This window comes from Perognathus longimembris, chromosome 17 (genome assembly GCF_023159225.1).
Source record: "Perognathus longimembris pacificus isolate PPM17 chromosome 17, ASM2315922v1, whole genome shotgun sequence".
Classification (NCBI taxonomy): domain Eukaryota; kingdom Metazoa; phylum Chordata; class Mammalia; order Rodentia; family Heteromyidae; genus Perognathus; species Perognathus longimembris.
The window spans coordinates 36,007,064-36,033,786 of record NC_063177.1 but is presented as its reverse complement, the minus strand read 5'-3'; the positions used below and the strand labels follow the sequence as shown (position 1 = coordinate 36,033,786).

General features: G+C 49.7%; 1 protein-coding gene across 1 annotated transcript; it reads left to right on the top strand.

The window, feature by feature from the left end:
- Positions 1-4,556: 4,556 nt before the first annotated feature.
- On the top strand, positions 4,557-21,790 carry Tbx21 (T-box transcription factor 21). Its single transcript, XM_048365988.1, has 6 exons — positions 4,557-5,109; positions 18,779-18,933; positions 19,261-19,382; positions 20,263-20,421; positions 20,514-20,575; positions 20,721-21,790. The coding sequence occupies exons 1-6, from the start codon at positions 4,616-4,618 to the stop codon at positions 21,337-21,339; spliced, it is 1,611 nt and encodes a 536-aa protein (XP_048221945.1). The 5' UTR covers positions 4,557-4,615; the 3' UTR covers positions 21,340-21,790.
- Positions 21,791-26,723: the final 4,933 nt, after the last annotated feature.

The window sequence follows — 26,723 nt, the reverse complement described above, 5'->3', positions numbered from 1 at the left end:
AGAACAGAGATACTGCAGGCACCAGTGGCTCACACCTGTAATCCTAGCTACTTGGGAGGCTGAGATCTGAGGATTATGGCTCAAAGTCAGCCTGGGCAGAAAACTCCCAAGAGATTCTCACCTATAATTAATCACTCAAAAACCAGAAGTGGTGCTATGGCTCAAAGTGGTAGAGCGCTAGCCTTGAGCAAAAGAGCTCAGGGACAATGCCAGGTCCTGAGTTCAGGCTCCACACCATGACAAAGAAAAAAAAAAGAACAAAGGGGACTGGCTTCTGGCCCAGGGCCCTGAGTGGAGATAGGAGATATATGTGAGGGACATTTATGGATGAGAAAGGGGAGCCAGGGAAGAGGGAAGGGAAGATATGGATGTCTGGGAGCAGAGGAAGGGGGACAGTTCAATACAGCCTGCACTTCTGTTCTGTTTCTGACTTAGGACTTTGTCCTCTCAGTCTTTACAGACTGGTAGTCCTGGCAGAAGGTCAGTTAATTCCATTTGCTGACAAGGAAACCAGAGAGGTTAAGATGTTTTAATAGGTCACCCAGCCAGTGAGGGTTATTGCTCTCAAGCCACCTGATGAAGCCCACCCTGTTACTGTCTGCCCAGCCTTTGGTGCCTGGAAGCCTCTTGGTTTCTCTGGCTCAAGGCCTCTCTTCTTTTCTTTCTTGCATCCCTCTTGTAGAACTTGAGATTTTTCTCAGGGAGTCACATTCTGGGTCTCTGACTTTATATTCCTTCTTCTTTATCTCTGAGTCTCTTTTAGAGACACTCCCTGAGCTTGGAGCATAGCTCTCATCCTTGCAAGTCTCATCCTTAATCACCACCCCCTCTATCCCCCTAAAAGCTTCTGACACCCCAAGGGCAGAGTCCTGTGTCCTGGCACCCTGTGTTCTGAGTATTCAACAAGTGCCAATGACCAAACCCCTGCTCCCCAGTGCACCTGCTTCTCAGACCTCACTGAGCTTTCTAGGCTCTTGGGGAAGAGAATCCAGCCCTACTGCGGCATTCTGGGAGTAATCATCTGGCTCTTGAATATTGACAATGCCTGCAGCCATTCTCTTAGGCATTGACATCCTCTCCCATTCCTTGAAGCACCTATTCTGTTGAGCCCAGACACTCTGACTTGCAGGGTGGGCCTGACTTAGAGGTTTGATCCAAGGGGGAAGGCCTAAGGATGAGATGTGGAACCCCTGAAGTTCAACATTACCCTGGGGTCCTTAAATACGGATTCTGGATTACCTGTCCCAGATCTAGAATCAACTGCCTGTCTCAGGAATCTACATCTATTGGCTTCCAAGTCGGGGATGTGGTCCAGGAGTATAATAACAATGCTGTGTGATTTCAGGGGAGACCCTGTCACTTTGGGTCATGATGGGAAATAACTAGAAGGAAGTCTTGAACCCTTGGGAGTATTGACGAGGAGGGTCAATGTTGACTTGGGAGTCAGCACTTAGGAGTCATTTTCTTTCCTGTTTTCCGAACTTTTTTCCAGCTGGATCACCTGACTTTACATTCATTAGGATTCTCCCTCAAGTTTTGCGGGAAGAATGAGGAGAGGCCAAGCTTGTAGCCTTAGCGCTGCTGCAAACGAGAATGGGTCTGTTATCATGCAGCCTGTCTCCTCAATTCTGATGCAGATTGGAGACCATCACTTTCTTCCCAGCCCCTCCCCCCCCCCCTTTCTTCACTCCCATCCGCTGGGACCAGCCCCACTCTGGGCAAATGGAAAGGCTGGGAGGGGTAGGCACAAGGAAGTGAGGGGATCCCAGGGGGCCTCTTCTCCTCACTCTGCTCTTCCCACCTCTCCAGCCCTGGGGCCTGGGAAGGGAGGGGAGGTGGCAGCAGGAAGAGGAGGTGTCACTGCCAGGGTTCTTCTTCTCACCCAAGCTGGCAGAGGGGCGGGACTGGCAGTGGTGACACCAGGGCCACTCAGCCCCCGCTTTTCACAAGCACTTTCTTTTTTGGGTAGAAGCAATTGAAGAGAGGAGGGTGAGGAATACGGGGTTGTTGAACCAGGCCGCAAGACCCTCTTACAGCCCATCCAACTACAGAAGAGCTCCCTTACCCACTACCCTCCTAACTCAGGGACGCTTGATTCTGAGATTCCTAATCCTTCTTTGTTTGTTTGTTTCACCAGCACTGAGGCTTGAACTCAAGGCTTGGGTGCTGTCCCTTAGCTTTTTCACTCAAGGCTGCCTCTCTACTACTTGAGCCACACTTCCGCTTCTGGTTTTCTGGTGGTTAATTGGAGATAAGAGTCTCACAGACTTTCCTGCTCAGGCTGGCTTCGAACTATGATCCTTAGGCCTCAGCCTCTTGAGTAGCTAGGATTACAGGTGTGAGTCATTAGCATCTGTCTTTCTTATTCTTAGAAACTGGGTAGGAGCCCTGATCACTTTGTTCAGAAGCAGGGAGATGGCCTAAGGATTGAATGGAGACAGGGGGAGGGAAGAGGGAGAAACTAGATTCCTTTTGTCCTTCCACAGCTGAGCGCTTTCCAAAAATGTCCCCCAAAAGAGGTACCAGTAGTGGGCAGCCTCAGGGCTCCCAGGGAAATCAGTCATTCAGATGAATCTTACAGGAAAGCTCATGTCTCTCAACAGGTAGCCAAGGGTCTCAAGGTCACTTCATCTCAAAGCAAGGCTGCCCCAGATCCAACAGCAGGCAGAAACCTCCATCTTCCTCAAGCACAAGAAATGGTGGGCCAAAGGACTGAAGAGGAGACCAGACCTGGGTTTATAGCTCAATCATAAATGGAGTTTCATCCTCAAGGGGATGTGCTAATTCTCTCTCCCCCAGCCTCCTTGGGTCATGTTGGCCTCCTGGGGTCCCCAGCTTCACCTTCACTTCCCAATCTGCCTCTTGGTTCAGCTCTAGTTGGGAGTAGAGAGTCCCCATGGACCCCTAAGGGTGAAACCCTATTGGGCTGGGACAGAATTGTAGAGATGGGGCCAGCCCCCAGGGGAGAACTGGGGAGGGCCTGCAGAGATGGGAGGGGGAGGAGGAGTTACCCTGTACCATGATGAAATCCAGTTGAAGTATTTTTTTCAAGATACTTTCTAAAATTTAAATCTTTACATATTAACATGCAAAAAATTTCATGACACCTTGTCGAGTGGGAAAAAAAAGCATCACAAAACAGCATGTGTGGTGTTTATATAAAGCCTCTTTACAGAAAGACAGAGGCCAGGAGATTGTATAGAAGAGGGATTTCTGGAAGGTTGTTCACCAAGATGTTAGTTCTAGCTATCTACCTACCTACCTATATTTTGCCAGTCCTGGGGCTTGAACTCAGGGCCTGGGTACTGTCCCTGAGCTTCTTTTGCTCAAGGCTAGCACTCTACCTCTTGAGCCACAGCACCACTTCCGGTCTATTCTGTGTATGTGGTGCTGAGGAATTGAACCCAGGGCTTCACACATGCTAGGCAAGCACTCTACCACGAGGCCACATTCCCAGCCCCTATAAGGTTGTTTTATCTTTGACACACAGGAAAACTGCCAATGGGGCCATTTTCAACTGGGGGAGAAAAAGGATATCTTAGCAGAAAAGGACAATCAGGGAAGAACAGCCTCTCTACCCATGAGCGTTGGTTTGGGGCAGAGCGTGTGCTGGACTTCCTTCCTGTCAGCCAACTCTGAGGCTCTCAGAAGCTGCTTTCCATGCAGCTAGAACATACTGGAAAGTGTTGCACACTGAGGCTGAGTCCTGTAAGGCCCACTCTCCACCCCAGGAAAATTAGCTTGTGTTTCTCTCTCCCCCTCTCTGTGATGAAGCCCAGTGTGGAACTTGAATGTACCTAAATCAGAGGCAGAGCAGGGTCAGCACTGGTGACCCAATGTATCCCCACTAGTGAGAGCTTTTGTGGGTTCAGCCCAAGCCTTGTAACCCTGGGGTGGGCTGCCTTTGCTGCTGCCACCATTCCCTTTAAGTCTAGACCCTGCTGCCCACCAGGTTCCAATGTGCTCCAGGGCTGGGGGACAACAGAGCCCACGTGCGCCTCTGTGGGGTCAGGAGAAGGAAGGCATAGACCTCGTGCCAAGGCAATTAGCACAGGCACACAGCAGACAATATCTGCCCACACTTCGAGAATGCCCAACTAGTCTGTATCCGGGCACAGAAGGCTTCCTGTAGGAGAGAGCCGGGGAGCTGAGCCTTCCAGGGTCGACTGTTCCAGAAAGCCCAGTCTTGAAGCTGAACTTGGGGTGGGGAAGCAGAGAGATCGGCTGGTGTCCACGGTGGGGGAGCCCACCTCGCCGGTCTCCACCAACAGCGTGGAGTTACCCCAGTGCTAGCCGCGAGGGGGCGGGGTGAGGCGGGGCGGGGCCGGGGTGCGGGGTGGAGGGGGAACTTCATAAAGCCACGGCGAGGGCGGCTGCGACGCTGAGGACAGCGGCCCGCCGGAGAGGGAGCGCCGGGGAGCTGCCGCGCGCGCGCGCGCCTGCCAAACGCGGGGCGCAGGAGCCGCGCGCCCCGAGTCCAGGCTCGGGGTGGCACCCCTCCCCCTCCCCCGCGCCCCGCCCCCCCGTCCCACCCCCACGACCCTCGCTAGCCGGTGGGGGAGCGGAGAGGAATTCATCCTCGACGGCCGCGGGGAAGGTGCCCAGCCCGCCCCGGATGGGCATCGTGGAACCGGGCAGCGGAGACATGCTGACGGGCACCGAACCGATGCCGACGAGTGACGAGAGCCGGGCGCCCGGCGCGGATCCGCAGCACCGCTACTTCTACCCGGAGCCCGGCGCGCAGGACGCGGCGGATCGTCGAGGAGGCGGCAGTCTGGGGGCGCCCTATGCCGGGGGCGCCCTGGTGCCCGCCCCGCCGGGCCGCTTCCTCGGAGCCTACGCCTACCCACCCCGACCCCCAGCGGCCGGCTTCCCCGGGGCGGGCGAGCCCTTTCCGCCGCCGGCGGGCGCCGAGGGCTACCCCCAGCCCGGAGACGGCTACACGCTCCCGGACCCGCGCGCCGGGCTCTACCCGGGGCCGCGCGAGGACTACGCGCTGCCCGCGGGGCTGGAGGTGTCCGGGAAGCTGCGAGTGGCGCTCAACAACCACCTGTTGTGGTCCAAGTTCAACCAGCACCAGACGGAGATGATCATCACCAAGCAGGGGCGGTGAGTGCGGCGCGCGCGGGGCGGAGCCGGCCGGGACCCCGCGGGCGGCCGCCGCTCCAGCCGGGACTGGCGGGCGGGCGGGCGGGCGGGCCGGCTGGCTTTTTCTTCTGGCTAGACATCATTCGCGTCTCCCCGTCCTTCGCAGCTGGGGCTTCGGCTTTAGGAGGAAGTGGGGTTGTTTGTAGGTGCGGACCAGGGAAACTCTGGAGGGTTGTTTATGCCCAGGGTTTTCCACCGACAGCCAGGGCCAGGGCCAGAGATGGTGCGGGCTCCACCGAGAAGTCACCTTGATGCAGGGGCAGAGGCGCCTCTGGCTTCACCCCGAGTTGGCATGTGCCCCCGCCCAGCTCTCTGCCCAAATGGGAGTCACAGTGAGCAGCTGGGAACTTGTGTTCAGGGTGGGATGATTCTGGGCCTCCTCTTAGTCCCTCTGTATGGGACATTGGAGTGTTGGGGACCGTGGGGGGGGGAGGGGCTTATATCCTGGGCACCCCTGTGCCCCTCCCATCCTGCCCAGAGGAGCCCAGCTTTCAGCTTTGGTGGTGTATGGGGTATGGGGGGGGGGTAGGCCTGGATTTGGTAACATAGAGAAGTAGTCGCCAAGTTTCCTTTCCGGTCTTACTTTGGGATCATCTGTCCTGTATGTGTGTGTTGGGCTGGGGAGGGGACAGTGAAGCTTGTTGGGGGGAGAGGGGGTACACATATCTTTTCAGGCACAATTGCCCACGGCCTGGGCACGGGCGAATACAGCTTACCTAGAGCCTGAGCTGGTGGCTAGGCCCACACTGCACACTTGGGGAGACTGGTCCCTGAAAAATCTGCTTCATCTCTGGCTTAGTCACCAGTCCAGCCTGGGGGGAAGTTGGAAGGAGAGGCCTTCATGCACCCCCCCCCCCCCACCAACCCAGTGCATGAATGGTAGCGTTTGGAGCTGAGGGTGCTGCTTCCGCAGAGCCTCCTGCCTGAGGAAAGAAAGAGAAACCTGCAGCTTGTGTGGTATTGTTTAGTGAGCAGCACTCTGCCGGGGCCCTCCGCGGTCTGACTGATGAGAGGGTGCTCCCACCCTTCCCCATAGGGTGGGCAAGGACCAGCCAAGCCCACTGGACTAGGCCATTTGTGGGTTCAGGTTGGGGAGGTGTTGAAGAGCGATCCTCAGGGTGGAACTTGGGTGCAGAGAGAAGGCCTGGCTGGACCCCCCGAATGGGTGTTGGGTCTGAGAACAGCTGGAGCATCTTGATCTCTAGACAACTTCTACGGGGTGATCTGAGATGGAGGTACCTGTCCACCTACCCACATGGGATTGTTGCTGAGCTCTTCCTCTTGGCTGGGATGAACCCGGAGAAGATGGCAGTTGTTTTATGAAACCTTCTGGTAATTCCTTTCGACGTATCCTCAGTCACAGGCCAGGGTTCTGGACCCAAATGTGTCTGAGTTGGAAGGGACCTAGAAGTTCCTGTTCAAACCTCTCACTGCACAGGCAGGGAAACTGGCGCGCCCAGAGGCAGTAAGAGACTTTGCTGAGGTTACACAGCACAGGCATTCCTCAGAGCTCAGAAGGAAGCAGTCTGGGTTTCTCTCTCTGGCTCCCCAGTTAAAACAGCCACCCACACTGCCCCAGGGCCTTGCATGTGCACTCAGTGCTTTCACTTCCATTATTTCGTTACGTTTTCAGTAGGCCAAGCCACCCCCCCCCCATTTTACAGATGAGAACACTGAGGTCAAAGATGCGCTGCATCACACAGAGACCAGCGGGCCCCCAAACTCTCTGCTTGTGGTATTGTCAGGAGGCCTTCCCAAGCTGGGGTCTGACTGTAGCGTCCCTGCATGACTGCTAGGCCTCAGCCCCTGTATCCTGGATTAGTGGAGCGCATGGGGTGAAGTTCAGGGATTGGCTGAGCTGGTTTGCCTGGGGTCTGTGCTTCCAGGGGAGGTGCTTCCAGGGGGTGACTGGCTAACATGTGTCTCCATCTTTTCTCTCAGGTCCTTCCTCTCTTTCTTGGGTCCCTGCAGTATCATTCTCAATGGACAAGGCTGTCTCTGTTTTAGATGTACATCCCTAATTTTTTTTTCTTTGCTTTTTTTGTGCCAATCCTGGGGCTTGAACTCAGGGGTTGAAGCACTCTACCTTAGCTCTATGCTCCAGGCTGGTATTCTAACTGTTTGAGCTGCACCTCCACTTCCAGCTTCTCACTGATTCATTGGAGATAATAGTTTCATGGACTTTTCTGCCTGGGCTATGTTTGAATCAGTAATCTTAGCTCTCAGCCTCCTCAGTAGCTAGGATTATAGGCACAAGACACCAGTGCCCAGCTGGATTTTTACTTTTTTTTTCTGGCCAGTCCTGGGGCTTGGACTCTGGGCCTGAGCACTGTCCCTGGCTTCCTTTTGCTCAAGGCTAGCACGCTGCCACTTGAGCCACAGCGCCACTTCTGGCCGTTTTCTTATATGTGGTGCTGGGGAATCGAACCCAGGGCCTCATGTATACGAGGCAAGCTCTCTTGCCACTAGGCCATATCCCCAGCCCGCATTTTTTTTATTATTATTAAAAAAAATAACACCAACCAACTCCCAGCTGGGCACTGGTGGCTCACACCTGTAATCTTAGCTACTCAAGAAGCTGAGATCTGAGAAACGAGGTTCAAAGCAGATGGGGCAGGAAAGTCCGTAAGACTCTTATCTCTAATAAACCGCTCAAAACTGGAAATGGTGCTGTGGCTCAAGTGGTAGAGCACTACCCTTGAGCTGAAAAGAGCTTAGGGACAGCACCCAAGCCCAGAGTTCAAGCCCCACAACCGATCAAAAATAAATAAATAAAATCCCACTAGCAGGATTTAAAAAGAAAAAAAAATTTTTTTTGCCAGTCCTGGTGCTTGAACTCAGGGCCTGAGCACTGTCCCTGGCTTCTTTTTGCTCAAGGCTAGCACTCTACCACTTGAGCCACAGAGCTACTTCCAGCTTTTTGTGTTTATGTGGTATTGAGGAATCAAACCCAGGGCTTTGTGTATGCTAGGAAAGCACTCTACCACTAAGCCACATTCCCAGCCCTAGGAGGATATTTTTTAGGGGAGGAACACAAAGGCAGAATGCCTCTGTGTCTCTGATCATATAAAATAATATTTATTGAAGTGACCTCCAGCAAATGGAAACAAGAAGTTGTTTTTCGGGGCTGGGGATATGGCCTAGTGGCAAGAGTGCCTGCCTCATATACATGAGGCCCTGGGTTTGATTCCCCAGCACCACATATACAGAAAATGGCCAGAAGTGGCCCTGTGGCTCACGTGGCAGAGTGCTAGCCTTGAGCAAAAGGAAGCCAGGGACAGTGCTCAGGCCCTGAGTCCAAGGCCCAGGACTGGCCAAAAAAAAAAAAGAAAGAAGTTGTTTTTCCTTTTTCTTTTCTCTTCTTCCTCTTCTTTTTGGTTGGTTGTGGAGCTTGAACTCAGGGCCTGGACAGTGTCCCTGAGCCTTTTTGTGCTCAAGGCTAGAGCTCTACCACTTGAGCCACAGCTCCACTTCTGGTTTTTGAGTGGAAATAAGAGTCTTACAGGGACTTTTCTGCCTTGGCTGGCTTCGAACCGTGATCCTCAGATCTCAGCCTCCTGAGTAGCTAGGATTACAGGCGTGAGCCACTGTTGCCCAGCTGAAGTTGTTTTTTCTCTGTTGCTCTTGCTTCTTTTCTTTTTGTCTTGTTTGTTCATCTGTCTGCCTTTGGGAGCGCAAGTGTGGGTGGGGGGGGGACGCACAGATATGGAGAGACAAAGGGTGAACAAATACAGTAGTGATACTGTCATGAAAAATGTTGAAAATGAACTGTACAATTTTTAGGTAGGGACAGGAGGGAAAAACTGGAAGAGAGCAAGGGAAGGGGTAACACTGTCCAAAAAGAAATGTACTCTTTATCTGACTTACGTAACTATTATCCCTTGGCATATCACCTTTATAATAGCACTTATAAAAATTCCACTACATTCTGGGCATCAGTGGCTCACACATGTCCTTGTAGCTACTCAGGAGGCTGAGATCTGAGGATCAAAGCTCAATCAATGCCAGCCCCGGCAGGAGAGGCTGTGCTATTCTTATCTCTACTTAACCACCAAAAAGTCAGAACTGGAGCTGTGGCTCAAATGATAGAGCACTAGCTGTGAGTACAAAAGCTCAGGGCAGCATCCAGGCCCTGAGTTCAAGCCACAGGACTGGCATACATGCACATATACACACACATAATCTCGCTACACATAAAAGTGTTTCTTCTATATCTTGCATCTGCAGCTCTATTAGGAAAATATTAAGAATTATTAAGTAAATCCTAGGTGTTGTTTTACTTACATCTTTATACACCTCTGAAAATGGATCTTAAAAGATCAAAACAGTACTACTAGCAAACCTACCAAAAAAGCTGAGCCGAGTGGTACAGGCCTATAATCCCAGCACCACTTGGGACGCTTAGGCAAGGGGATTGTGAGTTCAAAGCCAACCTGCGGTACATAGTGAGTCCAGGCAGCAGCCTGCACTAGCTAGTAAGTTAAAAAAAATATACTGAAAAGAAATTAATGAGTACTGATAAAGGATTTACTTTGATAGCTGTTTTTTTTTTTTTTAATTTTTTTTTTGGCCAGTCCTGGGCCTTGGACTCAGGGCCTGAGCACTGTCCCTGGCCTCTTCCCGCTCAAGGCTAGCACTCTGCCACTTGAGCCACAGCGCCGCTTCTGGCCGTTTTCTGTATATGTGGTGCTGGGGAATCGAACCTAGGGCCTCGTGTATCCGAGGCAGGCACTCTTGCCACTAGGCTATATCCCCAGCCCTGATAGCTGTTTTTTAATTAAAAAAAAGAAATTAATGAATATCAGCATTTTCCCCCTGATTTTTTTTCATAAATGAACTACCTGAAGCTGCATTTTACACTCATTTCTGTCTATTTTTGTTTATTGATGTTGGTAATGGGGCTTGAACTCAGGGCCTGGGCACTGTCCCTGAGCCTCTTTTGCTGACTTAAGTCTAGCAGTCTGTCACTTGAGCTACAGCACCACTTCCGGCCTTTTCTACTCATGTGGAATTGAACCCAGGGTTTCATGCCTGCTAGGCAAGTACTCTACTTCTAAGCCACATTCCCAGCCCATTTCTGTTTTTTTGAGTTGTTAATTGGAGGTAAAAGTCTCACGGGGACTCTTCTGCCCCGACTACCTTCAAACCTCGATCCTCAGATCTCAGCCTCCTAAGTGGCTAGGATTACAGGTGTGAGCCATTGGTACCTGGCTCTATCTATGGTAAGGAGACACTTGGGGTGACCTAGGTCTCTGTGGGATGGAGGCTGTGGCTCTTTATCATTTCCTTGGATGACTCCCCTTGGATGTGACCTTAGGAGCCCTGTGCTGGGGGAAGACAAAGGACACACAATACCCGCAATTTAGTCCCCTCAGCCTCTGTATCTTCTCAGCTTGGGCTTCCGGACCTGGGAAGTTCCATAGCCCAGTGAGTGGCTCAGAGAACAGCTTCTTTGGGGTTCTCCAGCTTTGGTGGGCCGGCTTGCCCCTCGTGGGTTCTAATGACCTGCCAGTCATCACCACATCACCCACTGCCTTCTTCCTTTTTTAACATTTCTTCCACCCCAGCCCAACCACGGCCCTGCAGCCTTTCGTCTTGGCTGAGTCATTCTGTTCTGGATCCTTCCTCTCCTGCCCACCTGGGGACCCTGCCCTCCCTATGACCAGTTAGCCACTGAGTGGAAATGGGTTGGGGGAGCAGAGGTATGGAGACTGATCAAGGCAGCTGGGGTGGGGTTCGGAGAGAACTGAGAAAAGGAAAACTTCGGTGCTTGTGTTTGTGGAGACTCTGGATCGCAGCACCCAGGCATGCTGGGGTTTCTAATGTGGGGTGTGTTGTGAGTGCGTCGCCGAATAGCTAACGGGATGGTAGAGGAGAGGCCGGGCCTCTGTGGGTGTGTGGGTGTGTATTAATTGCTGGTAATCCCCACTTTTCTGGGTGCGATTGGTTGATTATTATAATTAAGATAACTGGGGGAGGGGGAAGCTGTGTTGTTAAATAGCTCAATTTGCATAGTGTTTTCCTATGTGAAGTTACAGGATGGTAAAAACAACTTCAATTCCATAGAGTCTCCGTGGGCTCCCTGCCATCATTATTTCCTCTTCACATTTCCAACTCTGAGAACTTTTTTAGATATGTAAAAATATGCTTTCTGCGAGGGCTCATGGTTCATTTTTTTTCATGGTGCAGATGAAGACAGCTTGCCTTTTTGTGTGCAGCCAATGGCAAGTGGCCGTCTGTTATGAATCTGGGGAGGTAGTTGGTAGTTGTAGGAGATCCCTTGGTGCTTAAGTGACTGCTCTACTTCCAGCTTTTATGGTAGTTTAATGGAGGTAAGAGTCTCATGGACTTTCCTTTCTGAGTAGCCTCCTAAGTAGCTAGTATTACAGGCGTGAGCCATCAGTACAAGGCTACATATATACTTTTTTTTTTTTTTAAATGCCAGTTCTGGGGCTTGAACTCAGGGTCTGGGCACTGTCTCTGAGCTGCTTTTGTTCAGGGTTAGCGCTCTACCACTTGAGCCACAGTGCCACTTCCGGCTGTTTCTATTTATATGGTACTGAGGAATCGAACTCAGGGCCTTGTGCATGCTAGGCAAGCACTCTACCACTAAGCCACATTCCCAGCCCCTCGGTTATACTCTTTTTTTAAAAACATTTTTTATTAATTAAATTTTGTTGACAAGGTGTTGTGCAAAAGGGGTACAGTTACATAGTAAGGCAGTGATACATTTCTTGTGATATCTTACACCCTCATTTTTCTTTCCCTTCCCTAGATTAGGTAGGCATATATACAATACCCAGTGTACCAAAATCATATACAGTAACCACATAGCGTACGCCAAAGGAAATTCACCTAGAACTTTAAATGTAACATCAACGATAGAATCCTCCTGTGTCCTTCTCTTGGAGTTGTTTTTGCTTACTCGTCTTATATGATCATATGTACATAGCTGTTGAGCTGTTGTGATCCACTGATAGGTCTATTCTAGACCTTTTTATGTTTAGTAGTTTTTGGTTTTAGATACATAACGTAAGGTCGCTGACCCAAACCTGTGGAAATAACATTTGAAAAGAAGTTTTTTGTTTCGCAGACCTGTTCTCTACTGTCCCCCCCACCCTAACAGTCATATATCAAGGAGTCGGTTATACTCTTAAAAGGTGGTACCAAGCTGGGCGCGGTGGCTTTTGCTTGCAATCCTAGCTACTCAGGAGGTTGAGGTCTGAGGATTGCAGTTAAAGACCGGCCTAGGCAGGAAAGTCTATGAGAATATTATTTCCAATTAACCACCAAGAAGCCAGAATTGGAACTGTGGTTCAAGTGGTAGAGTTGTGACAGTCTTGAGTGGAAAAGCTAAAGAACAGTGCCTAGGCCCTAAGTTCAAAACAAAAAAACCTACCTATATTCTTGTATTTGTATTAATTTTTTGGCAATACCAGGATTTGAATTCAAGGCCTTGTGCTTGCTAGATAAGGTGTGATACTGCTGTGTTCTTAGCCTTGTTTTCCATTTCCGGTCTGGACAAGCCTGAATTGTGACCCACCCACTTTAAACTTTCTGCCATTGCTGGGAGTTCAAGCTCACACCATTGCATCAGCTCTTCTCAACTTCAGACTCCCATGTAGCTTGGGATGACAGGTATGCAACACTGCTCTCTGTTACGGATTGAGAAAGAGTCTACCCAGACTGGCCTAGAACTGAAACCTGTTCTTAGTCTCCCAAGAGCTGCAATTACAGACATTGAGGTACTGGTGCTTGGTTTGGTTTGCTTTGGTTTATTAATTTAAAAAAAATGGCGGGGGGGGGGCTGGGAATATGGCCTAGTGGCAAGAGTGCTTGCCTTGTATACATGAAGCCCTGGTTTGATTCCCCAGCACCACATATATAGAAAACGGTGAGAAGTGGTGCTGTGGCTCAAGTGGCAGAGTGCTAGCCTTGAGCAAAAAGAAGCCAGGGACAGTGCTCAGGCCCTGAGTCCAAGCCCAAAAAAACAAAAACAATTTTTTTTTTTTTTGCCAGTCCTGGGGCTTGAACTCAAGGCCTGGGCACTGTCCCTGAGCTTCTTTTGTTCAAGCCTAGCACTCTACCACTTGAGGCACAGCACCACTTATAGCTTTTCCTGTTTCTGTGGTATTGAAGACTCGAACCCAGGGCTTCATGCATGCTAGGCAAGCACTCTACCACTAAGCCACATTCCCAGCCCAATTTTATTTTTCCAATTTTATTTTGTGTGTGTGTGTGTGTGAGACAGCATTAGAGCTTGAACTCAAGGCCTGTACCTTAGCATTTTTGCTCATGGCAGGTACTGGAGCTACAGTTCCACTTCCCACTTTCTGTTGGTTATTTGGAGATTAAGTGTCTCTTGAATTTTCCAGCATGGCTTTGAACCTTGATCCTCAGATCTCAGCCCTCCTAAGTAGTTAGGATTATAGGCGTGAGCCGCAGGCACTGGCTACCTGGGATAGAACCTCACTCTGTCACACGGGTTGGCCTCAAACTGTCCACCTTCTTGCTTCAGCCTCTCAAGGTGCTAGCACTCCGGGCACTAACCACCACACCTGGCTCTCCTTGTGCTTTTCATTATGGTGAATTGGAGCATGTGCCAGGTGCTTGAGATCTGGTAGGGTCGGTCCCCATGGCTCTGAGAATCACCTGGTGGAGTGTTGGCCTTCGGGGGGGGGGCAACAAGGGGCTTGGGAGGCTTGGACTTGGAGGCTTTCTGGGAGGACTCAAATGTGTCCCTGGCCTATCTCCATTCCTGGTCCCTTCCCAGCATGTCATGTAAATTGGGGGCTAGTTTGGGATTTAAGCTGGTGATGGTTCTCACCTTTCAGAGTGAAACCAAGAGCTCATTCTTTTCTTTTTGCCGTCTTCTCCTTGCCTCCTTCATTCCCCGAGACTCGTACTAAAAACAAGATGGAAGCTGGGTCCCTGCTGGCTCACGCTGGCAACCCTTAGCTGCTCATGAGACTGAGATATGAGGATTGAGATTTGAAGCCAGCTCAGCCAGATAAATTGGAGAGACTCTTCTCTTCAATCAGCCAGCCAAAAAGCTGGAAACAGAGGTGTGGCTCAAGTGTAGAGTGCCAGCCTTAAGCAGAAAAACTAAGCATGAGCATGAGATCCTTAGAGTCCCAGTCCTAGCACAAAAATATAAAAAGCGAGACCGAGGGATGGAGACCACAGCATGGGCTCTGAAGGTTGAAAACCCAGCTTTACTCTCTCACCAGGGAGCTGTCACCAAATCTCTCTCCCATCTTTAGTGTTTTCAAGTATAAAACTGTGGGCTGGGAATATGGCTTAGCGGTAGAATGCTTGCCTAGCATGCATGAAACCCTGGGTTCGATTCCTCAGCACCACATAAGCAGAAACGGCCGGAAGTAGAGCTGTGGCTCAAGTGGTAGAGTGCTAGCCTTGAACAAAAAGGAAGCCAGGGACGGACGGTGCTCAGGCCCTGAGTCCAAGCCCTGGCAAAGGACTGGGGAAAAAAAAAGGGGGGGGGGTTCTGGAACTAAGGATGTGTGGCTTAATGTAGTGTTTGTTTAGCGTGTGTGAGGCCTGGCTGGATTTTACACACAGCACCAAAAAAAAAAAAAAAAAGTGAAACTGCGTACCAGTGGCTCATGCCTGTAATCCTAGCTATGCAGGAGACTGCAGTCAGGTTCACAATTCAAAGCCAGCCTGGATAGGAAAGTCCAATAGACTTTTTTTTTTTTTTTTTTTTTTGGCCAGTCCTGCGGCTTGGACTCAGGGCCTGAGCACTGTCCCTGGCTTCCTTTTGCTCAAAGCTATAGCACTCTGCCACTTGAGCCACAGCGCCACTTCTGGCCGTTTTCTGTATATGTGGTGCTGGGGAATTGAACCCAGGGCCTCATGTATACAAGGCAAGCACTCTTGCCACTAGGCTATATTCCCAGCCACTACATGAGACTTTTATGTCTCACCATCAAAAAGCCAAAGTGGAGCTATGGCTCAAGTGGTAGAGCATCATCCCTGAGCCAAAAAGCTAAAGGACAGCACCCAGGTGCTCTAGTACTGGCACAAAACAATAACAACAAAAACAAAAACCACACACACACACACACACAAAGGTTCCTTTCTATTTCTTCATTCCTCCAAGTTTGGATAGGAACCAGTCAGAATATCTGAAATAATTTGGCTCACCTTACACTAACCTTAATTGGGTTGGTGAGAAAAATAGATTGTCAATATTCATCTAGCACCTTTGAATGCTCAATACCTAATCCTCAACCTTTGATTCCTTCCATCAGTGGGCCCCTCGAGCAGGCCCCTGTGACCCAGGGCCAGGAATCTGAGCTGTGTCCCCTGCTTAGGGTCCTTCAGTTAGGCCAGAGAGCCTGAATATAGTTCTAGACCAGGAAGATAGGACTTCCATGGATGGAGGTGGGCCTGGAAAGAGATGAGCTAAGTTTTACATTTTTTGGGCTCCTAAATAGCTTGCAAAGGTAAGATGGACAGGAGTTATTTATTGGTATTTACAGGTGAAGAAGCAAGCAGGTTTTGTTGGGAAATTAAGTCATCCAAGATCAACAGGCTGGTGAATCTTTAATTCTCAGCCCAGGCATGTGAGGAGCTAGTCTCCTGGGAGACCTTTCTAGAGTTGTCAGGGGGTGCTTCTTAGGACCCACCCAAAACTTTGCCTTGAAACTCTCCCTGCCCTTTGCTTCCTGACTCAGGGATAGGGTGCCCTTGTATCCTCCAGGGCTCTCATGGGAATAGGGGTGCACGAGATGAAAGGCATGGTTTTTGTTGGGGGAGGTGGGACTCAGGGCCTCCAGCTTGCTCGGCTGGCCCTTTACCGCTCGAGCCACACCTCCAGCTCTGCTTTGTGTTCATTATTTTTGGAAATAGAGTCTATCAAACTTTTCCACCTGTGCTGCCCCCAACCTCAGCCCTCCAGGTCTCGCCCTCTTGAGTAGGTAGGATTGGAGGCATGAGTCGCCAGCACCCAAAACTTAGGGATGAGAAGCATTTCTTTCTTTTCCTTTTTTTTTTTTTTTTTGCCAGTCCTGGGGCTTGAACTCAAGGCTTGAACACTATCCCTGGCCTCTTTTTTTTTGCTCAAGGCTAGCACTTTACTACTTGAGCCACAGCACCACTTCTGGCTTTTTCCATATATGTGGTGCTGAGGAATCGAACCCAGGGCTTCATGTATGCGAGGCAAGCACTTTACCACCAGGCCATATTCCTAGCCCCCTAGGCTGGCTTTGAACATCGATCTTTAGATCTCAGCCTCCTGAGCAGCTAGGATTTTGAGTGTGAACCACCAGCGCACAGCTTGAGAGGCATTTCTGATCAGAGTTTGGCTCAGCTATTTCGGCAACTCTGTTCTTCCTGCCCCAGTTCTAAGAGAGATGCTCAGACACTGGACCTGGTGATGGCCCTGGTAGTGGGAGGCGGTGGCCCTAGTGACGTTGCTGGTAGGGGTGGCTGTGATGTGTGAAGGCAGTGGTTGTAGTGATGGTGGAGGTGGTTAGAAGAGGGTGGTGATAATGGAGGGACGGTGCTAGTGACGCTGATAGTGGTTGTAGTGATGGCGGATGGTGGAAGTGGTGGTTGTAGTAGTGGTTGTGATGAAGGTGGTGTTTGTAGTGATGGTGGCGGTGGTGATATGGTGCAGATGGTGGGGGTGGCAATTAAAGGGAAGGTGGTTGTGATGGTGAGGAGGTAATTAGTTTTGGTGATGGTGGAGGTGGTAGTTACAGAGGGAAGGTAGCTGTGATGTGGAGCAATAGTAGTGACCAGCCACTAGTGGTTCACATCTGTGATCCTAGTTACTCAGGAGGTTGAGATCGGAGGATTGCTGTTCAAAGCCAGGCAGGGGCAGGAAAGTCCATGACATTCTTAGCTCCAATTAACCACCAAAAGGCCAGAAGTTGAGCTGTGGCTTAAGGTGATAGAGCACTAGCGTTGAGCAGAAAAGCTCAGGGAGAGCATCCAAGCTGTGCTAATAGTGGAGGTGGCGGCTGTAGTGATGGAGATGGTGGGAGGCGTGGCTGTAATGACGGCCACAGTGGGAGAGGTGGTGGTCGTAGTGCTTGTGGAGCTGGTGGAGGGAGGAGGTGTTTAGAAGGAGGTGGTTATATTGGTGGAGGGGTCGTTGCAGTGATGGTGATCATGGAGGTGAGGGTTGTGTCACTGCTGCTGCTGCTGCTGCTTATTAAGATGGGAAGGCAGGAGTTGTAGCGATAGGTAGGCGGAGATAGTGGTGAGAGTGATGGTGGTTGTGATAGTGGAGGCGGTGGTTGTAATGGTGGTGATAACAGGGGTAGTGATTGTGGAAGTGGTGGAGATGGCCCCTGAAGGAGAGAACTTCCCTTTCTGAATCTTACTCTGGCACCAAAGAGAAGATGACAGCACTCAGCTCCTTCGCTTCTGTTTCTCCTGAGAGCCAAGACTGTGAGCATGCGGATACTGTTTGATACAGCCTTCTTTTAGAAGGATAGACGCTCCCTGGCCACCTAGGACATTAGCTGATCCTCCAATGGAAGACCCAGGCCAGGGACAGATCTTACTGTGGATGTCAAGTCCAGGAATATGAGGCAGGGAGGGCCTACAGGAGGCTGCTGTGGGGCTAGGAGAGTGTTTTTCTGAGTGTGGGCGCGTCACTGTAGAGAGAAGACTGGGGTCTGAGGCACAAGGCCCTATTAGGAACTGCCTGTGGAGAACTGGCTTGCGCCTTTGCTCCTCTTGAGGAACACCCTGGGATTGGAGGCAGTGGTGTTAACTGTCTAGCAGCTGACCCTCTAAAAGGAAAGCATTTTTTTTAAAAAACCGATGGACCAGGCATGGGTGGCTTATGCCAATAATCCTAGCTACTCAGGAGGCTGAGATCCGAGAACTTCAATTCAAAGCAGCACGGGCAGGAAAATCCATGACACTCTTATTTCCAATTAGCCACCAGAAAACTGGAAGTGGAGCTGCGGCTCAAAGTGGTAGAGCACTAGAGACTTGAGCAAAAGGAGCCCAGGAACAGCACCCAGGCCCTGAGTTCAAACCTCATGATGGACAAAAAAAAAAAAAAAAAAAAAAAGCCTATGGGCTGTGACTGTATCTCAGTGGTAGAGCATTTACCTAGCATGTGTGTAGCCTCAAGTTCTACCCCTAGGCACTGACATACATACACAATAAAATAAAAGACCAGCTTCTAGTGGTGGCTGATTCCTATTGTGTCAATGCTTCTATCATGATGGATGTCAAGCTGTCAATATGATGTTGAACATAGATACTGGGCAATTGATGTTGAACGGTATCAAGATGAACATAAATTGCATCACAAACCCTTCCCTGTACGTCCACTACGCAGATACACTAGCCGTAAATAACCTCTGTAGCACAGACAAGAGGAACAACAACAACAACATCAGGAAATGATTCCTGAGTATTGATTATCTTGCCATTGAATAGGATGTGTTTAATTGTAAGTTTATACCAGTGATTATTTACAATTATGATTGTGCTTACCAACTGGCCGGTGCGCTTCCTGAACCCTGGCCAGCTGGCTCTTGTGAGCAGGTGGCAGAGGCTCCAGCACACGTCATATGCGGGTGTGAGCAACCCTGGCGCAAGGGCTGATGGGTACCGAGGCCTCTCTCTCTCTTCTCCATAGGCGAATGTTTCCATTCCTGTCCTTTACTGTGGCTGGGTTGGAGCCCACCAGCCATTACAGGATGTTTGTGGACGTGGTCCTGGTGGACCAGCATCACTGGCGGTATCAGAGTGGAAAGTGGGTGCAGTGTGGAAAGGCGGAGGGCAGCATGCCAGGTATGTGCCCCCCAGCCCCCCCGCCCCGTGGAGGGAAGGTGGTAGATGAGCTCTTTCTTCAAGGCAGCACGCCCCCTGGTGGACCCCAGCACCCCCCCCCGCACCCCCTCCCTCCTCGCCCTCCCCCCTCCCCCCGGGTCCTGACCCCTGACACTCAGGATTCAATTCTGCATCCCTTCTTCCTCCCTCTGTCTTCCCTTTCATTTCTCCCATCTATTTCATTTTGTCCACACCTACCACTCACCCAGCCATCTGTATCTTCCCCTGCTTCAATGTCAAAGCCCCCCCATCAGAGGTCTGTTTACTAAAGAAGTCATCTACCCACAGGGAATCGCCTGTATGTACACCCAGATTCACCCAATACTGGAGCCCACTGGATGCGCCAGGAAGTTTCCTTTGGGAAACTTAAGCTCACCAACAACAAGGGAGCCTCCAACAATGTGACTCAGGTAGGACCACCTGGTCCTAGGGTGGCCCACCCAGAGGCTGAGACCCCAGAAGCCACAGGTGGTCCTGTGATCCCTGGGACAGTGTTCTACTCCTTTTTCTTCCTCTCTGAATTCTGGCTCTTTCCCACCCCACCTTGAAAAGAAGGTGGGATGGGAAGAAGTCGATAAGGGTCACCATCAGCCAACCCAGGCCAAGCTAACCTTGGGAGCTTCTTCACTGAATCCCAAATGGCCATGATTGGTCACCACAAGGGGCCAAGTCACCCTGTGTCTCAGGGACTGGATGCAGAGTTTCTTCAGGTTGAGAAATCCTGCTAAAGGCACACTTATCGCCAGATACCTGTGACTCATGTCTGTAATCCTAGCTACTCAGGAGGCTGAGATTTTGAGGATCACAGTTCAAAACCAGCCCAAACAGGAACGTCTATGAGACTCTTATCTCCAATTAACCATCAGAAGACAGGAAGTGGCATTGTGGCTCAAAATGGCAGAGCATCAGCTTTGAGTGGAAAAGCTCAGGGGCAGTGCCCAGGCCCTGAGTTCAAGCCCTGCTACTGACCAAAAAAAAAAAAAAAAAGAGCACACTTATCCCTAAAAAGCCCTCTTATGCTAATACTTGTGCCTTCATAGACTTCTGGGAGCAGGAAAGGAGGCAAGAGGCTAGAATTGGGCCCCCCCAAAGAGGATGGGAACTGGGGTTGGAAGGCCTGAGAGAACGTATATGTCTGGGGAAGGGACATGATGACATCAGGGCCCCCTCCAGGGGGTCCCCATGGGACCAGTGGTTGATGGGGCTAAGGACCAAGCATGGAGCCACCCTAGGGAGGACGGATCCTTAGCCCTCCCACCTCTGTCCTGAGGCATTCTGCTGTCTCTTCAGATGATTGTGCTGCAGTCCCTCCATAAGTACCAGCCCCGGCTACACATTGTGGAGGTGAACGACGGAGAGCCAGAGGCCCCCTGCAATTCCTCCAACACACACATCTTCACTTTCCAAGAAACCCAGTTCATTGCTGTCACCGCTTACCAGAACGCGGAGGTGAGAGCCGCGGTCTTCCTGGGGAAAATGGTTCAGAAAACTTCTAGACCCCCAGGCCTGTGGCTCAGGCGACTCTGTTTCCTTCTGTCTAGATCACACAGCTGAAAATCGACAATAACCCCTTTGCCAAAGGATTCCGGGAGAACTTTGAGTCGTGAGTATCCTAGGGTCTCCCTCCATTTTGGTCCCTCTGTTAGGACCAAAGGAAAGATGAGTGAGGAAGGGTAGGATAATGGGAGTCTATGGGAGCTGGTTCAGCTTGGGACCTCTGTTTTTCTTGCTTCTGGTTTTATTTTCAGGATGTACGCATCTGTTGATACCAGCGTCCCCTCCCCACCTGGAACCAACTGTCAACTGCTCGGAGGAGACCCCTACTCACCTCTCCTATCCAACCAGTATCCCGTCCCCAGCCGCTTCTACCCTGACCTTCCCAGCCAGGCCAAGGATGTGGTCCCTCAACCGTACTGGCTGGGGACCCCCCGGGACCACAGCTACGAGGCCGAATTCCGAGCCGTCAGCATGAAGCCTGCATTCCTGCCCTCTGCCCCTGGGCCCACCATGCCCTACTACCGGGGCCAGGAGGTCCTTGCCCCTGGGGCTGGCTGGCCTGTGGCCCCCCAGTACCCTCCCAAGATGGGTCCAGCTGGCTGGTTCCGTCCCATGCGGACTCTGCCCTTGGAACCTGGCCCGGGAGCCTCTGAGGGACGGGGGCCCGAGGAGCAGGGTTCCCCCTCGTTGTGGACTGAGATCACCCCCCTCCGGCCAGAGCCTGGTGATTCAGGACTGGGTGAAGGAGACTCTAAGAGGAGGCGTGTATCACCCTATCCTTCCAGCGGGGACAGCTCTTCCCCGGCTGGGGCTCCTTCTCCTTTTGATAAGGAAGCCGAAGGCCAATTTTATAACTATTTCCCCAACTGAGCAGAGGCTGTGCTGAGAAGACCATGTTCTTAGATTGAAGGACGTTGACTGACTTAGAAAACAGGCTCCCAAGGGGAGCCAGGACCCAAGGATTCTGGGTGTACTCCCTGCTTCCTGGCCCACAATGAAACGTGACAGGAATGTCCCCTGCCCCTTCGTCCGCCCAAACTACAGTCACATACCTGGTGCTGCTTCTGGTCCTGTGGAGATGGCCCTGTGGAGAAGAGAAAACCCACGAGAGAAGGCCTGGACACAAAAGAGCTTCGTGACTTCTAGTCAGGTGAGGTGCTAGGACTGGAGATCAATCTTCCATGTTGGCGGTCGCCAGACGGTTTCATCCACACGTGGTCAGCCTTGACTGGAAGATACGGACATGGGTTTGAGAACAGTCAGCCAGCCAGAGTGAAGAGGACTCAGGTGACTTTGGGCAGCTGCCTGGGCCCACCTGCTGGGAGACGAGAGGGGACCCAGGGGAAGGGGCAGGGAGGGGGTGGGGGGCACTTATGGCCATCCAAGGTCTCATCTGTGGTGTCTGTGCGCATGCACGCTTTTTTCTTTTCTTTTCTTTTCTTTCTTTTTTTTTTTTTTTGGACAGAGGCTATTTATTGTACAGAGAGTGGTGTCTGGATTTATTTCCTTTGTCTTCATCACTTTCTGAAAATAAACATGGAACTGTTGAGTGTGTCCTGCTTCCATGCCAGTGTGTGTGTGTGTGTGTGTGTGTGTGTGTGTGTGTGTGTGTGTGTGTGTGCCTGTGTGTTGGGGGGTTGACTCACCTGGGGGTGGCAAGTTCAGCAAAGTCATTCACTCAGCTCTTCCTTTGGGAGTACCTGCTAGGAGCCAGGAGAGGTCAGTGGAGCTAGGGCCAGGTCCTGTGTCCTGCCCTCAGCACTCAGATGGATGGTCTAGGGGCTGGGAATATGGCCTAGTGGCAACAGAGCTTGCCTCAGATAGACGGTCTATGCTGCCTCTTAGGACAAAGGTATCTCTCTGTTTTGTTTTGTTTTGTTTTGTTTTTGTCAATCATGAGGCTTGAACTGTGGGCCTGGGCGCTGTCCCTGAGCTCTTCAGCTGAAGGCTAGGGCTCTACCACTTGAGCCACAGTACCACTTCCGATTTTCTGGTGATTAATTGTAGATAAGAGACTCGTGGAGTTTCCTACTCAGGCTGGCTTTGAACTACAATCCTCAGATCTCATCCTCCTGAGTTAGGTAGGATTACAGGCATGACTCATGGGCACCTGGCTCTCTGTTTTTGAATGCACACAGCTTGGGAGGTGGCGTGTGAGGATAATTTCAGGGGATCAGGCTGGATAGAATGAGGGGCTCTGTGGAGAGCAATGGCACTTGATTTCTCTTTGCATCCCTACAGCTCTCCATTTTTATCTCTTGGACTGTTCAAGGATGAAAGGAAAAAATATAAATTGAACCATGTAGCATGGCCATTTTTGTAGATCAACAACAGCCAAATATTGCCAAGTGTGGTGACATATGCCTCTAATCCCAGGAATAGGTCAAGGCCACTCTGGGAAAAATTTTGAGTCTTTACCTGAAAAATAACAAGCAGAAAAAGGACTGGAGGGGGCTGGGAATGTGACCTAGTGGTAAAGTGCTCGCCTCCTATGCATGAAGCCCTGGGATCGATTCCTCAGTACCACATATATAGAAAAAGCCGGAGGTGGCGCTGTGGCTCAAGTGGCAGAGTGCTAGCCTTGAGCAAAAAGAAGCCAGGGACAGTGCTCAGGCCCTGAGTCCAAGCCACAGGACTGGCAAAAAAAAAAAAAAAAAAAAAAGGACTAGAGCTGAGTGTCAGTGGCTCATGCCTATAACCCTCACAACTCAGGAGGCTGGAGATGGAGGATCATGGTTCAAAGCCAGCCTGGGCAGGAAAGTCTGAGACTCATCTCCAATAAAACTACAAAAAGAAGAAGAAGAGGAAGAAGAGGAGGAGGAGGAGGAGGAGGAGGAGGGGGCTGGGAATATGGCCTAGTGGCAAGAGTGTTTGCCTCATATACATGAAGCCCTGGGTTCAATTCCCCAGCACCACATTTATAGAAAACGGCCAGAAGTGGCGCTGTGGTTCAAGTGACAGAGTGCTAGCCTTGAGCAAAAAGAAGCCAGGGACAGTGCTCAGGCCCTGTCCAAGGCCCAGGACTGGCAAAAATAAATAAATATATAAACAATTGCAATAAAAAAAAAAGAAGAGGAGGAGGAAAGAGGAAGCAGTAGCAGTCAGAAGTGATAGCCTTGAGAAAAACAAAAACAAAAACAAAAACAAAAGGTACTGGAAGTGTGGCTAAATTGGTAGAATACTCACTAAGCAAATGGGAGGCCCTCATATCAAATCCCAGTACTGCCAAAAGAATTATTAGCAACTTCATATGATTTAACCAAATACATGTAAAAGGTTAAGAATAGTGCTTGTCAAACAGTGCTCAGTGTGTAACTTTTCATCATTAATTGTTTTGTAGCTCTGTTTCTAGCAGTCTCTACAAACAAACACTGGGATATATTTGTACAATGATCCTTTTTTTTTTTTTTGCCACTCCTGGGGCTTGAACTCAGGGCCTGAGCACTGTCCCTGGCTTCTTTTTGCTCAAGGCTAGCACTCTGCCACTTGAGCCACAGCGCCACTTTTGGCTTTTTCTATATATGTGGTGCTGAGGAATCGAACCCAGGGCTTCATGTATGAGGTAAGCACTCTACAACTAGGCCATATTCCCAGCCCTGAGCCTTGGCTTATGTCTGTAATTGTAGCTAGGTTGACATCTGCGGATCACGGTTCAAATCCAGCCCCAGCAGGAAAGTCTGTGAGAAAGTCATCTCCAATTAACCACCAAAAAACCAGAAGTGGCGCTGTGGCTCAAGTAAGTGGTAGAGTGCTAGCCTTGAGCAAAGGAATCTCAGGGACAGTGCCAGACCCTGAGTTCAAGCCCCATGGAAAACAAAAACAAACACCACCATCACTAAAATCAGATGTATTTCCTTTTTCTTCATGCCCAAGGCTGGATTCAAACTTGAGATGATTTTGCTTCAGCATCCCAAATGCTGGGATTATAGGTATGCACTACTATTCCCTGCAAGGAATGCTTTCATAAAAATTGGGAGCATACTAAAAATGCTTTCACTTAAAAAAGAAATAAAAACTGCATTTTAATTTATGAAACCTAATAACAAAAGAGAAAAGGCAAATATATAAACAAAATCCTAGAACTTTCCATTGAAAAAAAGGAACTACTGAATTGGAGATCAATTTTTCTTCACAGTATGAAATATTTTCTGGGAAGACACACCCAAAATTACAATTTAAAAAGCCCTAAATAGGGCTGGGGATATAGCCTAGTGGCAAGAGTGCCTGCCTCGGATACACGAGGCCCTAGGTTCGATTCCTCAGCACCACATATACAGAAAAAAAAACGGCCAGAAGCGGCGCTGTGGCTCAAGTGGCGGAGTGCTAGCCTTGAGCGGGAAGAAGCCAGGGACAGTGCTCAGGCCCTGAGTCCAAGACCCAGGACTGGCCAAAAAAAAAAAAAGCCCTAAATATATCCTCTGAAATAATCCTGCAAGGTTTATAAGGAGCACTGAGGTTGAAGTTACACTGCTTGCTTTGCCCCAAAGCAGAGTGTTTCTGTTTCAGTGGGAACACCGGCTTGTTCTTCCAATTCTGTTTGGAAAAATTCACTTCTGGTTCAGGTCCCATCCACTCCTTTACTGGTACTTTCCTCTTCTCTCCTCATTTGTCTTTTCTTTTGTTTTATTTTCGACTTTAGGGAAATTTATTCCACTTTTCCCCCATTAATATGAAATTGGCTCTGTGTTTGTCATATATAACCTTTATTAAATTCAAGTACTTCCTTTTTGTTGTTGTTCATGGGGCTTGAATTCAGGGCCTAGGTGCTGTCCCTGAGCAATTTTTGCTCAAGGCTAGTGCTCTACCACTTTGAGCCATGGTTCCACTTCTTATTTCCTAGTGGTTAATTGGAGATAAGAGTCTCATGGACTTTCCTGCCAGGGCTGGCTTTAAATGATGATTCTCAGATCTCAGCCTCCTGAGTAAATAGGATTACAAGCGTGAACCACCAGTGCCCGGCTTTCACCCCTAATCTTTACTATTTATTGCCATCATCTATCTTTAGGCCTGTTTTCTAGAAGTTTGAGTTATATCACAAGGCTATTTTAGTACTTTCTGCTTTGTTTTGTTTTTTTTAATGTAGGCATTCATGCCTACACATTTCTTCTTACCACTACTATTACAGTATTTCAGAGGTTCTGGTAGAGCTTTATTTTCATTAGATTCAAGGAATTTATTAACTTCTCCCTTTTTACCTGTGACCTACATATAATTTAACAATGTGATGTCAGTCTCCACATGTTTGAATATTTTCTGTAGCATCTTTTGTTGTGGAACCCTGGTTTAATTTCATAATGGTCTGATAGAATACAAGAAGTTATTTCAATTTTCTGGGACTTGCTCAGACTTAGGCTATGATATATTTTTAAGAACATTCCATGGACTGCTAAGAGGAGTGTGTATTGTGCTGCCATTGGGTGAAATAATCTATAGGTATCTATTTCAACCATGTGGTTTATGATGTCCTTTAATTCTAACATTTGTTCATTTTCGTTCATTTGTTTGGATGGCCTACGAGAGAAAAGTAGGGTATTAAAGTCTCCCACTTTTTAAAAGAACCTCACCATGTTATTTGGTGCATATGTTATTTTATTTTTATTTATTCATTTATTTTTTTAGCCAGTTGTGGGGCTTGAACTCAGGGCCTGAGCACTGCCCCTGGCTTCTATTTTTGCTCAAGGCTAGCACTCAGCAACTTGAGCCACAGCGCCACTTCTGGCTTTTTCTATATATGTGGTGCTGAGGAATCGAACCCAGGGTTTCATGTATACCAGACGAGGACTTTACCACTAGGCCATATTCCCAGCCCTGGTGCATATGTTAACAACTGTAATTTCCTTTTCATGAATTATTTCCTTTATTTGTGCAAATGACCTTTTGGTCTCTTCTGAATGATTGTAGTTTTAAGCCTATTTTATCAGATTCAAGTATGGTATACCTGCTTTTGGAATCCACTGGCTTGCAATCTATCCTTTTAGCCTAGGCCTGCATTGTCCTTGTCAGCAAGAAGTGTTTCTTATAGGCAACAAATGGTTTGCAAATGCAACTATTCTATATTTTGTGTGTGTGTGTGTGTGTGTGTGTGTGTGTGTGTGTGTGTGTGTCTGTCTGTCTGTCTGTCTGTCCTGGTACTGGGGTTGAACTCGGGGTGAAGATACCATGCTGACCTTTTGTGCTAGCTCTCTACCACTTGAGCCACAGCTTCACTTCTGGTGTGTGTGTGTGTGTGTGTGTGTGTGTGTGTGTGTGTGTGT